Consider the following 16,485-nt stretch of genomic DNA (forward strand, 5'->3'; position numbering starts at 1 on the left):
CTACTAAGCTATTCTGTTCACTATGTAAAGAATGTATTTTTATTATTTAATGGGAGATTTTAGTTTCCTAAATAAAAAATACTAATAATACTAAAATAAAATAATACTAATATTAAATTGGTAATCCAACTAAAATTGGGACACATGTGGGACGATTATTTGGTGGAGGTTAATAAAGATTTTTTTCACTTGCTGGCCTAGTGACAAGTCAGGACTCTTCTATACCTTTGTTTTGTGTTAATTAATCAAGCAAGCAAGTTTTTTCCCGGCATTTTGCATGTTCAAGTTGTCAATTAATCTTCTTAGAAATGGTTCATTCACACATTGAATTTTACCTACCTCCTGAAAGGCACTGTGCTGGACACTGGGGGTACATAAATGACAAACATTCCCTGCCCTCAAAGAGTTTACAGTATCACAGCACTGTATTTACAAGATCAAAGGAATCTAGATGATATAACAGAAGTATAAAGAACTTCAATCAGCCTGAGGAAGGCAAAGAAAATATCAGAGAGAAGATGAAATTTAAGTTGATCCCTTAAGAAAAAGAGCCACTCAGCTACGTGATCAGAACAAAAGTGGAATTTTAGTAGAGGAAACAACTTAATCACTGGTAGTTCTGTTCATGTAAGTGCCAGTAGGACTGGATTGTTGGGTGGGAAGCTGAATTAGAGGCCAGGAACAAGAGACATACTTTAGAGGTAGGCAAAGGGCAGATGACTATAGATCATTTGTATCATGCAAATGAGTTTGAATTACGTTCTTTGACAGGAGTTCTCTGAAGCCTTTTCTGTACTTTTTAGTTATATATATATATTTTTAAACACTTTTATTATTTATTTATTTATTTATTTTTTGGCTGTGCTGGGTCTTCGTTTCTGTGCGAGGGCCCTCTCCAGCTGTGGCAAGCGGGGGCCACTCTTCATCGCGGTGTGCGGGCCTCTCACTATCGCAGCCTCTCTTGTTGCGGAGCACAGGCTCCAGTCGCGCAGGCTCAGTAGTTGTGGCTCACGGGCCCAGTTGCTCCGCGGCATGTGGGATCTTCCCAGACCAGGGCTCGAACCCGTGTCCCCTGCACCGGCAGGCAGACTCTCAACCACTGCGCCACCAGGGAAGCCCAGTTATATTTTTTATATGAGATAATTGTAGATTCACATGGAATTGTAAGAAATAATACAGAGATATGTCGTGCACCCTTAATACAATTTTCCCTATCAGTAACATCTTGCAAAACTATAGTTTAATATCACAATCAGGATATTGATATAATCAAGATAAAGGACAGTTCCATCTCTACAAGGACTCCTCATGTTGCTCTTTTGTAGCCAAAGGTGTTTATTATGCAGAAAAACAATTGATGTTTGCATGCTTACCTTGTCTCCTGAGACCTGCTTGAACTCACTTATTCATTATGGGTTTTAAAATATGTTTTATAATTTCCTACATAGACAATCATGCCATATGCAAATAAAGACAATTTTATTTCTTCCTTTCTGATATGTTTCTCTTTTTGTTTCCATATATTGCCTTATCAAATTGGCTAGAACTTCCAGGAGTATATTGAATAGAGTGGTAAGAGTGGACATCCTTGCTTTGTTTTCAGACATCAGGGGAAGTACTTAGTCTTTTATCATTAACTACTGGCCACTGGCTGTCCCTTTTGGGGAGGCCTAGTGGTGACAAATTCTCTAAATTTTTCTTCATCTTGAGAATGTCTTTATTTCTCCTTTATTCTCAAAGTATATTTTGGATGAATATAGAATTCTGGATTGACAGTTCTTTTCTTTCCACACTTGAAAAACATTGTGTCACTTTCCTCTGGCTTCCCTAGTATTTCAAAAAATCCTGTCATTCAAACGGTTTTACCCCTACAGATAAGGTATCCTTTCTCTTTCACTACTTTCAAGATTATTTCTTTTGCCTTCAATTTTCAGAAGGTTAAGGTTTTTTTGTGTGAATGTGATTTCTTTAGAGTAATCTTGTTTGGGGGTTTGCTCAGTTTCTTAAATCTATAGATGTATATCTTTGGCCAAATTTGAGAAGTTGAGAAGTTTTCAGAAGTTTTCCATTACTTTTTTGAGTACTTTTTTCAGGCCCACTCTCTTTCTCCTTTCCTTCCATGACTGAAGTCACAAATGCTAGATCTTTTGTCATCATTCCACATATCCCTGAGGCTCTGTTAGTTTTTTCTTTTCAGTCTATTTTCTTTCTGTTATTTAGATTGGGTAATTTCTATGGTTCCTTCTTCCAGTTCATTAATTGTTTCCTCTGTCCCCTCCATGCTGGTATTGAGCCCATCTATTGAGTTTTTATCTTGGTTATTGTATTTTTCAGTTCTAAAATTTCCATATGGTTGTTCGTTATAGCACCTATATCTTTGCTGGAACTTTTTCTTTACGGTGACTGTCTATTTTTTCAATTGTTTCAAGAATGTTTATCATCAATTGTTGAAGCATTTTTACCACAGTTGCTTTAAAATCTTTGTCAGATAATTCTAACATCTCTGTCATCTCAGTATTGGTATCCATCAACTGTCTTTTCATATTCAGCTTGAGATCGTTTTAGTTCTTGGTATGAGGAATGATCTTTTCATCAAATCCTGGACATTTTTTTGTATTATATTATGAGACTGACTCATATTTAAATCTTGTTTAAAGTGGCTTACTTAGATTTCACTCCAGCAAAGAAGGAAGAGGTAAGGGTAGAAATCCAGGTTCCTCATTTGGCCTCCATTGATACCCAATTGGGAAGATGCACTTCATTACTGCTGGGTTGCTTCTAGTTCTAACGGTAGGCTTCCAATGGCACCTCCCTGGCTGGACAAGGTGAGAGTTCCCTGTTACTGCTCCCAACATGGCGTCCACTGACACCACAGGGAAGAGACAAGTGGTCTTGTTATTGATGGTGAAAGTCCTGACTTTCTACTAGGCCTCTACTGACTCCATCCCAATGGAGAATGGAAGGGGTACCTCATTACTGATAGGTGAGGGGGATAAGTCCAGCCTCCTTATTTGGTCTCTACTGTCATTGCAAGTTCAAGGGGTCCTCATTACAACCTAACAGGGATGAAAATCTTGGCTCCCTAGTCAAACTCCTTTGACACCACCCTGTGGGAAGAGGGAGGGTTACGGCTCCTTCTTAAAGCCTGACAATTTTGGAAGTCTAAGCTTCCCACTTAGCCTTTGCTGTTTGGTGGTGGGGGTGGGATTATGGATTTTTCTGTGGCGTTTATCTGGAGTAGAGCCATCTAAAAGTTTTATGTCTTGCTTAGGATGCTCCTTCCTAATTCTTTGGCTTGAGAGATCAGGCTTTATTTTTTTCTTTTTGGAGGTTTTTTTTTTTTTTTTTTGGTCTGCAGTTGTTGGCATTTCTGGGTTGCCAGCTTCTTCAGACACAAATCTAAGACCTATGAAGGAAAAGTAAAACCCAAGTTCTCATCATTATGTTGTTTCTTGAGTCCCAAGGTCCCTAAAGACAGTTTTCCTTCTTCTCTCCACCTTTCAGTCTTATGTTTGTTTTAGACATAACACCTAAAATGTTTAGTTCTACTTAGTGGGAGGAATAGAGAAAAGTATATCATCTCTATCTTCCTGGAGGCAGAACTCAACCCTTTGAAAAATTTTAAGCAATAAAGTTCTATCTTGGCCTTTGCATTTTAGATAGATAATTGTAAGTGAGGAGAGCTCAGAAATTGAAGTTTGGGTAGAGATGGCCTGGAAGGACGTCTGAAGGCAGGAGTATTTGTTAGAACATTCTCTAGACTGGCTATCTGAAATATACAACTGGAAAGGATAGGCACCATACAAGTGAGATCAGAAGCCAACCACAGAATACACACCAGTCAACAACATACTAGCTAAACTATCAGCCTTGAACATATGGCAGGAGACATGGAAACAAGAGGACACTTTTGATAGGTACTAAAATGTAAATTCAGTAGAATGTAATGAGCAATAGGTTATGATATGTAAGGAGAATGAAGTTAGAATCACTTCTTGATTCTTAGTTTGGATGACTGAGTGAATGCAGGTAACATTAACAACACTGTAGAGTATATGGAAAGCAATGTCTTTAAAGGGAAGAGAGGAGATAGTGAGTTCATTTCACATTGTCTTGAGCATAAGGGATGCCTGGGCCATCTGAAGGTGCCTAATAATAAGCTGATGCTTAGCAGGAAGGTCAGATATAGAAAGGAGGAGTTGGGAGCCTTGGTTTAATTAGTAATACTCAAATCCAACTGCATGGAGATTATCCAGGAAATATAAGCAGAATGGGAAAAGAGGGCTAAGAACAAGACCCTATTAATCCCCAATGTTGAGAATCAAAGTAAAAGAAACCAAGAAAGGAAAAGGAGGACAAGCTGTCAGAGAGGTAGAAAGAGAACAGAGGAGTAGCATACAATTTAGTTCTATAAGCATTTATTAAGTATTTAGTGTGTACTCTGCACTATGCTGAGACTGGTTTTTGAGGCTCCCACACTTTATTAGGTATAAATTCAGGACAGTGTGGTCAGCTCACTAACAGACATATGTTCGGGGAGGGCAACGGAACCACAAAAGGGGAACCGAGCACAGCCAAAGACTATGAGGAAATTTTCCAAGAGATGATTACATCTAATCAGAGTCTACAAGGATAGGTAGAATTAACCAAACAAGGAAAGACAGAGGGAAAGTCATGCCAGGCAAAAGAAACAGTCTGAACAATAGCAAAAGGGCAGGGGGCTCAAGAAAACAGAGAGAATTACCTTCAGTCAGCAGGGTTGATGCCACTGAGAGAAAAAATAAAATCAAACTGAAGGGGGGCCCTTTGACTTCGTCATTTATGAAGTCACTGTTGACCTCTGATACAGCAGCTTTATAAAGCAATGTGGAGAGAAACCAGACTTCAGTGAGATGAACAATAATTGGAAGAATATAAAGTTCACACAGTATGGGAAGTGTATTTTTTCAAGGAACTTAGTGGAGAAGAATATAAAGATGGGATATCTAGAAATGTGCAAAAGTCTAAAAAGCTTTGTTTTGTGATCAGAGAGAATTGAAGATGTTTACAAGTCGCAGGAAAGAAACCAGAGTGCAGAGATAAGGTTTAAAAGGTTAAAAAAAAGATCACTCTTTTGTACAACAAATACTTTTAGAGCATCTACAATGTTCTTGAGCACATCATTCCAAGATAAAGACAAACAACGGAGCCCCTTGCATGGTGTTAAAGTCATGTTTTAAATAAACTTGAGAAATATAAAAAGGCCAGTGGTAAATGCACAAAAATTCCATGTACTTCAGTTCTAAAGGCAGATTAATACTTATAAATATACTTTTCAATATAATGGCACCTTTGGCTTTGTCACTTTATGTTAGCAATTTCACAATTCATTATAAGTATTCAGTGTTGAGGCTTATTTTGTTTACTTCAAGGGGAATTATTATTTTAATAAAAACATTTATTCTATTGCAAGGATTTTGGTATGGGACAGATGTGTCAAGATTATTTTATGTTTTAATTATTACAAACACCACAGTGCATGTTAAGTCTACAAAGGACAAAGGCATAGTACAAAATATGTGGAGTAGTGCATGATGGCTTAATACTTGTGTCAAAGTCTGCCTTAGTATCTCTGAGCATTCAGAGACAGAAAACCAGCCAGCTGAAAATGAAGAAACACTCATGTCTTTAAATGGTGACTGGGACTAGGAAACTTCCATGAAGATCAAGAATAGTCTCTAATTTTTTCAGAATCATTGAGTTAAAGAATTTTAAGATTGTAAAGAACTTTGACATCATCTAATACTATTATCCACACCTCGCATATAAAATTCCCTTCTTCAAATTTCTTTCTTGATGTTGACAGACTTTAAGTGAAAGAGAGCCTCCTATTTGAGAACTTCCCTATTCTACTAACGGACAGTTAAATTTTCTCTGATTATTTCCATAAGATAGTCTCTGGAACTCCACATTACTACATTACTACACTACTTCCTTTATATGTGGCAACTCTTTAAATGTCAAAAGATACTTAACATACATGCACACTAAATATATTATTTTTATCAGACTAACCATTCACAATTCCTTCATCTCTTTCTTCTATGACATTTTCACCCTGGTCCCTTTCATCCAAATTCTTTCTAAAAGGTAATGATTTTTTCTCCTCCTCATTAAACTGAACACAGATTTCCAAGTGTGAAAAAATAAAATAAGATTACAACACTGCATATGGTGAGTATTTTTTTAAAGCAATCCTATCAGCCACTCACGTTTGAACTCATAATACACAGGTATTTAACCACATAAACTGCAACCAACTCGTTTCCCTTACTTCATTTTTGCAATTATTTTTAATATAAATATAAGATTGTAAAGATTTCCATATTTTCCCATCTTGTGTTTTTTATCCCAAAAGTCCAAGATCATTTGTATACGGATTTAGCAAACCACCAATTTGCTGTCCCTCTCAAATTTTTATCTCCTACATATCTGATAGGTACGTGTTTTAACTATTTATATAAGGCATTTGCTAAAATTAAATAGAATAGGCATAAGAGCAGAATTTTCTAACATACACACAAAAATATTCTTCCTGGGTAACATTAGTCCATGCAACAGAATCTAAAGCAGTTATTTATTCAGCTATGAATCTGATCAGTCTATGATTCTCTCCCTTATACATATAGCGATCATCAGAAACTACCAAAAATGTCTAGCTAAAATCAAGAAACCACGTATTTGAAATCCACTAATCCTATAAGAACACAAAGAGGTGAACCTCTGTTGCTTGTTTTATGATGGCTGTTTTCTAAGATTCTAAATCAGTATCAGTCTAGTAATATTTTCTAGAAAGGGATAGACATCAAGCTTGTTAGTGTATATTTTTCAGAATATAATTTTTATGTCTTTGTTCAACACAATTTAAATAGTTGTTTATTTTTTTCTAAATATATATTTCTTTCTCTTAAGAAATAACTGGAAGAAGATATAAAAACGTCCTCTGCCCCCATTCAATTTCCATTTCCTACTTAGGACTACTTCTCTAAAACTTTTAGTAAAATTAATATTATGTATATGTGGTATTAATTTTATTTTATTACCTCATATAAAACTGTTGTGTTTCCATGTAGAAGAGGTCCATAACAGATATAGGAATGTCCAACAACCCAGCCTAAGTCAGAAGCTGCCCACCACACCTAAACAAAAAGAAGATAATAAAATGCATATATCTTAATCAGAGAAATGTCATGTAATGTGAATTTAAAACCATGATTACCTCTCCAGGTTTAAGTCCATATACAGAAGACATTGACCAGTTAAGCATTACAGCGTATCCTCCAGTGGGCCTCACCACACCCTAAAGAAGAGAAAAGGTGAAATTAAAATCAATAGACAGTGTGTTAAAACATTCTCTCTCTTCATACTGTCCACTTAAGAAAAGTTCCTGTTTAAAGTATTTCATATTCTATAAGCTATAAATAACTTTGGCTTTCATATAATTGTATCTGAATCACTATTTCTTTGGCTCCTCCAATAATAAAAACAGAATAATTTGTCCGTATCAGTCCATTTGTAGAATCCATTCTCACAGACCATTCTGGACCTTCTAAAGAAAACATGATTTCATGGAATCACATGCAATAAAAAAAATTTCCAGTGGTAACATAAATTATCAACATTACAGGGAATTCCCTGGCAGTCCAGTGGTTAGGACTCTGTGCTTCCACCGTGGGGAGCATGGGTTTGATCCCTGGTCGGGGAACTAAGATCCTAAACACTGCGCACGGCCAAAAAAAAAAAAAAAAAATCAAAGACTTAGCATGAAATTTTCAACAATTACATTTTCACACATATTTCCAGAACAAAAATGGAAACTCAAAATTAAGTGCACAGAAATGTCAAAGGTAGCTGTGTGCCTAAGATACAGACTACTATAAGGATGTTTATTCCTTAATATTATTAAATAATAACAGGATGCTTAGAGGAAACAGTCATATTCTAACTGGATTCTTAATACAATGCTACCCTTGTGGTCACACTGTCACAGTATCAGAGCTGAGCAGTTCTTTAGTGATGAATTCTCAAACTCTGAGGAATCAATCCTGATGAGTTGGATCTAAGGCTGACAGATTTTCCTTATATTACATTTGGGCAAAAGTAGGGATTGTTAACACCACAGTACTAAAGTTTCTAGCAGCTATCCTTGACAGTGAACATATTCAATGTTAATACAAGATTAATTTTTGAAAACTGAGCATAAGAGTTATCATAAATAATAACTGATAGTAAATTTAATAATTTCATTTATTGCTTCACTATAAACATTAATCATCATTGGCTCAAAAAGACTTAATGATGTGACTATTCAGAGCAAGAAGGTGAATGCTTGCTAAGAAATATGTTATATTTCACTCACAAGTATTTTCAAGCGTCTCTCAGTAGAGCAACTAGAATTGCTTTGTGAAGAAGATAATTATTTTACCTGAAAGGGCACACACGGTCCTAATTCACGAATGTGCTACTAGTTGAACTTTTTGGGCACAGTTCTGTAACTGTAACACACATACATGAATCAGGAGAATGAAAAAGAAATTGACTTTCTGTTTGTTACTAAAATTGCTGCTCTCCTTAGGTACTACTAATAAAACATAGGTATCAAACTGTGGAATACATTTTATCTGGTCTCTTGGCAAACATCACAGGCAACTTTATTGGCATTTGATGGGTACTTTCTAGGTTGTATGACATGGTTAGCATGCAGTTGGCTCTCTTGATCACCTTGGGAGTATTAGAAATCCTAAGCCCCTGCCAGTAAATTTCACACACGCATTTTCCCACGTAAACTGAGCAGCTCTTTACCGAGTATATGCTGTATGGTCTTCCACCCATTTTGCTAATTTGTTTGTCCTATTGAGAAGGTCTTTTCCTATAGTTCAATACCTTGATGAATTTGATATTAATCAACTTGCAAACACTTTTCTAAAAATTTTTATTCGTTTGGTAGAGGATAAAATGTGAAGTTTTTTCATAGACAATATGCTATCCATATTCTTTGATAATTAATGTCAGTCATGATTCCACTTAAGATGTTTTAGAATTTCTCTTCACCTGCCTGTCCCTGCATTTAGAGGTCATTTTTATAAATAATTCTAAATATCATTATAAACGGGTAAATTTTTATATTAAATGAGGGTAAGATTAATCAACTGGAAGTTATAGAAAGGAATAAAAGGCTAAGGAGAAAACAAATGAGTAGTAATTCATTTGTAAAACTTAGAAAATATTTTAAAGGATAGGTTATCAAATTTCTGTTTGCCTCTCAAGTGAACCCTTCTTTAAAGGTTATTTACCAATGTTGCTTTGTCTGTAAAATGGTGGCTACCTAAATCCATTTGACCCCAAAAAAGTTAGACTTAAAAATGAGACCATGTGTGAAAAAGTATATAAAATTATACAGGTTAGAATTTAATGTCCTCCTAACAAAATTATTTCCTTAATTCTAGCAATTACTGTTTTTTTTTTAATTTTTCCCTGTGCTAATACCACACAAAAGGCAGAAATGTTAAAAATTTAGAGGTTATCGTCGAACATTCTCATTAAAAACAACTAAAGTGGAGCTACAGGAGACAGAAAAGTCATGTCTGTTTATCATTGGTCTTTGATATCCACTTATTTTTATTTTTTTAAAGAATGAGTATAAAAATTTTCTTCAGACATCTTTTTTTATTCATTAATATAGATTATCAATATGAAATATCAGATGACAGTTTTCAATTTACTGGGTATTTGGTATGGTGTAGAAAATAAAACTGCATAATTTCATATTCTCCATGTAGATCTTTTATAAGAAGTTCAAGAGTAAAAAAACTGAAAGATTAGTTTTAAAAAGAGAGTTTCTTTATTATAATATTAATATGTGACTAACATTAAGATGATAAAGCATTTCTTGTTTGTAATCATATTTTCCAGGTAATGATAATTAAAATGCAAAAGATAAACCCTGTTCAGCCTCCAAAAATACATAAACCAGGCTCAGAAAAACCTACAAATCATTATACTCTAGTATGCAAAATTAATCAGAAACAAAAAATGGCATTTTAAAGTATATTTGAAATCTTGAGTATGAGATATAAATATTATTCAACATCAGTGCTTACCCCTAAAACACAAGCATGCTGCATTTCACTCTTTTGAATATGTTACTTTACGTACTTATACCCTATCTACCTTAAAAGTAAAGATAGATGATCTAATATATTTTCAGAAAAGTCCTGTAACCTGCCAAAACACTGTTCTAGTTTTTGTAGGATCAGCCATAATACTTCAAGTCTTCTGGAGAACTTGAAAAACATCCAGGTGGGACTAACATTCCATGTCCCTAATAAAGACATGAAAGTGAATTCTATCTCAGAATAGATAGGTGCTCTTTAAACAAAACACTTTTAATGTATATGGGTATTTTAAAAATTCAGTCCATACAAGTGAAACCAAAGGCTGATTATTCATCATCCAGGAATGGGACGGCAGTTATCACAGATGGTTCTTTATGATTTCCAGTTTAATGAGTTGCCTTTGAAGATAAGGAAAGCCACAAAATATTATAAATGGGGCCATTAACATAAAACAGAAAACATGTCTGTATCAAATGTGTACTGTTTGGTTGCCACAATTAAAAAAAAAATACAGTTGAAATAACATCAGTTGTAGTAGAAGAGAAAGGAAGTTTGAGATGTGTGGTAAGATTAAGAGTTTGGGAGTCTTTAAAATGTTTTTTAGTAGATCTATAAAAATCTGAATGGCAAATCTCAAAATATTCAGGTAAGAGAAGTCTAGATAGAGTAACCGACAAAACCTCATACTTCCTAAGTTGAGCCCCTCTATCACCCTACTCTGTAATAAAGACTTGTACAAGACAAATATACATATTTACATACATAAAATAGATATTCATTCACACATACATATGTAAATACATATGCGTATATGTCTATATGTACACGTGTATATGCCTATGCTTTGTATGTATGTTGATATATACATTTCAATTCAGTCTGGCAAATTAAGTAAAAACAAAACAAGAAGAAAGAGGAAACAAAAATATTACCTGAAGAAAAGAAATCTATCACCAAAGAAGAGTTGGAGTCAGTGAGTTGAAAAGTATAAGGTATGGTTCTGCTTACTTAAAAAATCCAACAAACCAACAATACTCTTGTTTTCATAGTGGTTTTACAGGTGATATCCCCTCTTCCTAGAATGCACCCTCATCCCTTTTCTGAACCTGGTTAGCTCCTACTTGATCACACAAGTACTTAACAACACTGTGAAAGTGTCACCTCTTCTGGAAGCCATCCAAACCCACTAGGTTTGTGTGAAAAGCCTCTCCCTCCTCTTTCATGGACCCAAGACCTGCAAACTTCTCTAAGCCTCTGAGCACTAACAACATCCACCTACCGCTAAGTCTCCTCCACCACTCCAGGCACCATAAGAATGCTTTTGTGTCTTCAGCATAGAATAGGCAGTTAATACATTTTCTGACTGATTAAAAGAGTGAACAGCTAAATGAATAAGCACATGTACAAAAACTATAATTTTTTAAAAACATTCTTCTTTGTTCAAGAGAAACCCTTGAAACCTTCAGAATTTAATGAATCATATTAGTAGAAATGGAATGATTCCATTTGGTATATTTCGTCAAACATAAAATCTCTTGCTGTAGACAAGACAATGACTCTGAAGCTGCCTCTATGGAGGATACTTTAGCAGCAGTATAATTTTTTATTGGTCTGAACAACTGTGAGATAAGGGGCAAAGTTGTAGCAAGTGCAGCATTTTAACTGCAAGAATTGTACCACAGATTAAAAAAAAAACAGTTTACAGGTTTTTTTATTTGACTTTCTCTTATTTTTTTCTACAGTATAGAATATGAATAAGTCACCTAATACGTAGGAATAAAAGTTAATGTAAATTATATAAATTCACATCAGGACAGAGGACTTATCTACCACCTTCCTGTCATGCCTTCTTTTCTAATTCTTTGCTTTTGGTTTCTTTTCCCCTGTGCTCCTTTGGCACTAATTTTTTTTTTTTTTTTTTTTTTTGGTTATCTCCATACCTCCATGACAGCAAGCCGGAAGAAGATAAATACGACCATCACTAAATCTCCCACTCCCAAAACGACACCCCATCCAGATGAGGGATTCTTCTATTGTGTAGTTCCTAGAAGTAACTTGAATATAGGTACCCAAACCAAACAGGATAAAAGTGTACAACAGGACAGAAATGTATGCAAAGCAGCTCAGCTGTGGTTGCTAGAATATGTGCAGCAGCTAACAGATTAACCTGTCATATAACAACCTGACAAATCCAGGGTTGGCAGATGCAGAGATGCAAATATGCCCTAGATATATCTGAAAATTCTAACCAAAAAGCAGACTGCATTGTGTGTGTCTTATATGTGCCTATGAGAAAAGAGCATTTTTAAGCAGAATATTTTTATGGGCTCACAACATTATTTTTCCTCATGAAGATCAAAGATCAAGAAAACAAATTATATCATGACATGAAATTTATATTTAAATGCTTCGTAAATACATGTGTGCTCATCTTTCCTGTACTTCTATTCTGGGAATCCCAATATTAAAAATTCAGATCCTATTAATTCTGATTATGCCTACCAAAAATGAAGTGAGAATCTTATGAATAAAGAGGCATCTGGATACTCAATATCTTGTAATAACCTATAATGGAAAAGGATCTAAAAAAAGAATATATATATACATAACTGAATATATACATATATATATATATATATATAAAAAGCTGAAACACTTTGCTGTACACCTGAAACTAATACAATATTGTAAATCAGCTATATTTTAATTTTTAAAAAAAGGCATCTGGGAGCTAACTGGAAAAGTAGGAGATTATTTAACAAATATTCTGATGATCTACCATGGCCCCATTCTAAGGTTAGTGCCATAGTGGATTCAAAGATGTATGAAATATATTCTAAGACCTCAGAGAACATGCAATGTTATGAAAATAAGTAAATAAAAAGTAATATATTAAAAAGTAGAATAAAATAAGTGGCATAAATATTTGTTGGCAACATATAATTTCAATGCACTTGAAATTCTAAAGTCCACTGGAGGGTTAAGGGAAATGTTTCTGAAAGACCTTGAGAAACAACTACTTTGTCTTGCCATTCTGCATGTCCTACTCTGTAAAACCTACTCGTTCCCATGATTTAAACACCATTCCTCTACAACCAATGACGTTCCAAGGGTCTATCTGCAAATCCAGATGTATTCTTGGACCCAGACTTTCACTTCCAGCTACTGGCTGGGCATCTCCATGTTAATGTCCCAAGGATACATCATACTCAATATGTCCAAAACCTCCCAGTTTTCTCAGCCCCAAACCATTTTCCTTTGTTTCTACTTTAGTAAATATTCGAAACCACTCTTCTATGTTCGCAGGTTCAAGGTCTTGGACTCCTCCTCTGCCTTACTCTTATCCTTGAACCAAATCTGATTGTTCCCTAATAAGTTTGCTGTCCTAAGTAAGGTCCTAAACTAAACACAGCCTGAAAAACCAATCTCCTTGTTTCCATTATGTGTATTTGCCTATCTTCTCAACAAAATGTTGCAAGGGTTACCTTCCTTCATATTTTTCTCTCTTTCTTAAGAAGCATCAGTGCTCTCCATTCCTTACATACAGTATATAAACTAAATTTCTTGGCTCAATTTTAAGCAATTGGCCCCTGCCTATATATCTGGCCATTTCTCTTCTTTATCTGCACCAAATGCACTAGCCATCCTGGAACCTTCCTTACACACTCCTGCCTTTGCTTATGTCGACCCAATCTACCTGGCATGCCCTCCTCCCCATTATGTCACCTGATGAAGAAGTTCTATTCATCCTTCAAATGTCACCCTGTCAAGTGCTTTCCCTGACATCTCCCTGATAAAACAGCACTCCCACTCTTTCTATCACCCTTATCCTGCTTTATTTTTCTTCATAACACATCACAGATTGCATAGTTCTTTATTTGTTTACTTCCTGTGTCTAGCCATAGAATGTAAACTTCTAAAAGACAGATATATATTTGGGTGCTCAGTAATCTTTGTTGGATTAATGGAATTTAATACTTCAGACACCATCCAATCTCATCTTTTCTTCAAGAAAGAAAGAAGTAGGGTTGCCCTCTTAGGGCAAGGATCACAGACTATCTTACATTATCTGTGTTGATATATATTGCAATCCCACTATGCTGAAGGGGCTGTGGTTTACTCATATTTTTATCTCTTTTAGCACCTAATGAACACTCAATAATGCATACTGAATTGAGCTAAATTCAATGTGAATAGAAATCTACGAACAATTAAATCCTTCTCCAATCTATAGAAATAGATTATCTTCAGGATGGTACTACATTACAAGGAAAATGAGGATGATTAAAACATCAAACAATCTTCAGTCTGGGCATCTAGGAATCCCACAAAGAACTTCTTGACCCAGAGAAAACCTGGAATAGCTAGGTTTCTTCCTTATTTGGAACCACCACTTTTCAGATTTAATGTCCTGTATATTACTTTTATTTTATTTCTACTACACTAGCTGAGTCAGCTTTGAGTTGATGACAAGCTCTTCTTCGGCCCTCTCATAAGGATCCCCATCCAGGCCACAGTGAATTTCAGTGATTTAAAGTCTTGAGGTGGCACAAAAGTTTTTATAAGATTCCTTCAGGCTTTTAAGGACCTAAATTGATTTTTTTTATTTGGTTAGGTTATACTATGTTTTCACGGTCAGTGGTTTCAACTTATGCTCATACTTTTATATTGGATTATAACTTGCTGAGTCCCCTTTTATTTTACAGCCACACGTTCATTTGGACTCTGTGTGGCTGGTGCATAATGCAGAATTGCAAAAAGTGAAGGGTAAGGATTGCATCCAGCAGATCATTTGGACTGCTTAAATAAACAAATCTTAGAGTCTGCAATATAAGAAATATTTATTTTTCAGATGACCAGAGTTCTTTAAAAATCATAGGGCTTTTATTCTACAACAACACAAATATCTTCATGTATATGCATTAATTTATTTATGCACTCAACAAAAATTTGAGTACCAACTACATATAAAACACGATGGTAGACCAAAATGTAATAAAACATGGTCTCTGTACTCAGAGAAAATATAGTCCTCTACCAAATGTTCTCTTTTTCACAAGCAAGTGAATTTTATATAAAACGTCTTAAGTCTTAATTTTCCTTTATTTACATCTAAACTAACAGAATCACTATTTTAAGAGCGTTAGCAGGTAATTTTTCAGAATTCTGATGCTACAGAGGTCCGATATTAATAAAGAGGCCAATGCCCTATAGGATTCAAGTGATTGTAAAAGTCCCTTTGCCTGCTAACATTCTATGATTCAATGAATATTGAACTCCTTAATAAAGATGAATAGGAAGATGATATCACAAGTCTTTATGAAGTTATATGAAAAACAGTATTATTTAGAGATACTAGGCAAAAGTGGTATTTGTTTGGTATCTGACACATTCAGGATTATTGACACTTTTGACTTTGTTTTGTGGAAACACCTTTCAGGGTAAAAGACTTAAAAAAATCCTTGAGTGTCTTCAGTGCTGCAAATCAAATAGTTTAATCCCCTGGATAAATCCCCTGTTGTTCAGACTGTCTAGGCCAATTCTCAAAGTTGCATTTTTAACAATAAATTGAATTCCTAAATCAAAAATCAGTTTTCATACTGTATGAAAGTTATGCCTCAATTTAAAAAATAAAAATATTTCATTTAAAATATATTTTATAAAATTTTATTAAACCAACTGATATTCAATCAAATATATATTAATTTTAACAGCTTACTAAAGCAATTGAATATTGCTGATATTTGTGAAGATTCTGAAAGAAATAAGGACAAAGCATTTGACATTAAACATAATGAATATTTTTATATATTTAGACACAATATGTCTTTAAGATATAAAGTACTTTCAGTCAGTAGTCAAATATTCTCGGTGCAAAAAAATCTGCCACTATAATTATCCCTAAGATAGTGCATACCTTTGGCAACCCCGTTGTTCCAGATGTGTAAAGAATATACAGTGGATGTTCGGAAAGAACAGGAACACAATCATGTGACTGTGCTTTTGCCATCTCTTCATCCCAATCAAGGTCACGACCTGGAGCCAAAGGAACTGGCTCCTACAAAGCAAAAATATAGGAATATGCACTGAACAAAGGAGATTAAATCAGGAGAACACTGGAGAGTAGCTAAATCTATATTAGTCTGAGCATCTGACTGAAATCTAGGCCTATAGAGCACTAAATATCAGACTTATGACTCAGTATCTCAGGGTCACGAGTTAAGATAAATGTTCATAAAAAAATCCAACAGTTTGATGTTGGCTTCAACTAAACTTACAACAGAAAATGTTTTATTCAAACCTAGAGATATCCTTAAGAAATTCAATGTGA

At 34.8% G+C, this 16,485-nt stretch overlaps 1 protein-coding gene across 3 annotated transcripts in view; it reads right to left on the reverse strand.

Moving 5' to 3' along the window:
• ACSS3 (acyl-CoA synthetase short chain family member 3) overlaps positions 1-16,485 on the reverse strand; it is a 157,169-nt gene that overhangs the window by 76,462 nt on the left and 64,222 nt on the right. For 2 of the 3 annotated variants that reach the window (XM_061204877.1, XM_061204878.1), the window contains exons 5-7: positions 16,072-16,212; positions 7,259-7,339; positions 7,083-7,178 (exon numbers count right to left, since the gene is read on the reverse strand). In XM_061204877.1, coding sequence (XP_061060860.1) covers positions 7,083-7,178; positions 7,259-7,339; positions 16,072-16,212 — 318 coding nt within the window. The remainder of the gene's footprint in view (positions 1-7,082; positions 7,179-7,258; positions 7,340-16,071; positions 16,213-16,485) is intronic. The other variant, XM_061204879.1, reaches the window with a different exon arrangement.

Source organism: Eubalaena glacialis, chromosome 11 (assembly GCF_028564815.1).
Source record: "Eubalaena glacialis isolate mEubGla1 chromosome 11, mEubGla1.1.hap2.+ XY, whole genome shotgun sequence".
NCBI lineage: Eukaryota > Metazoa > Chordata > Mammalia > Artiodactyla > Balaenidae > Eubalaena > Eubalaena glacialis.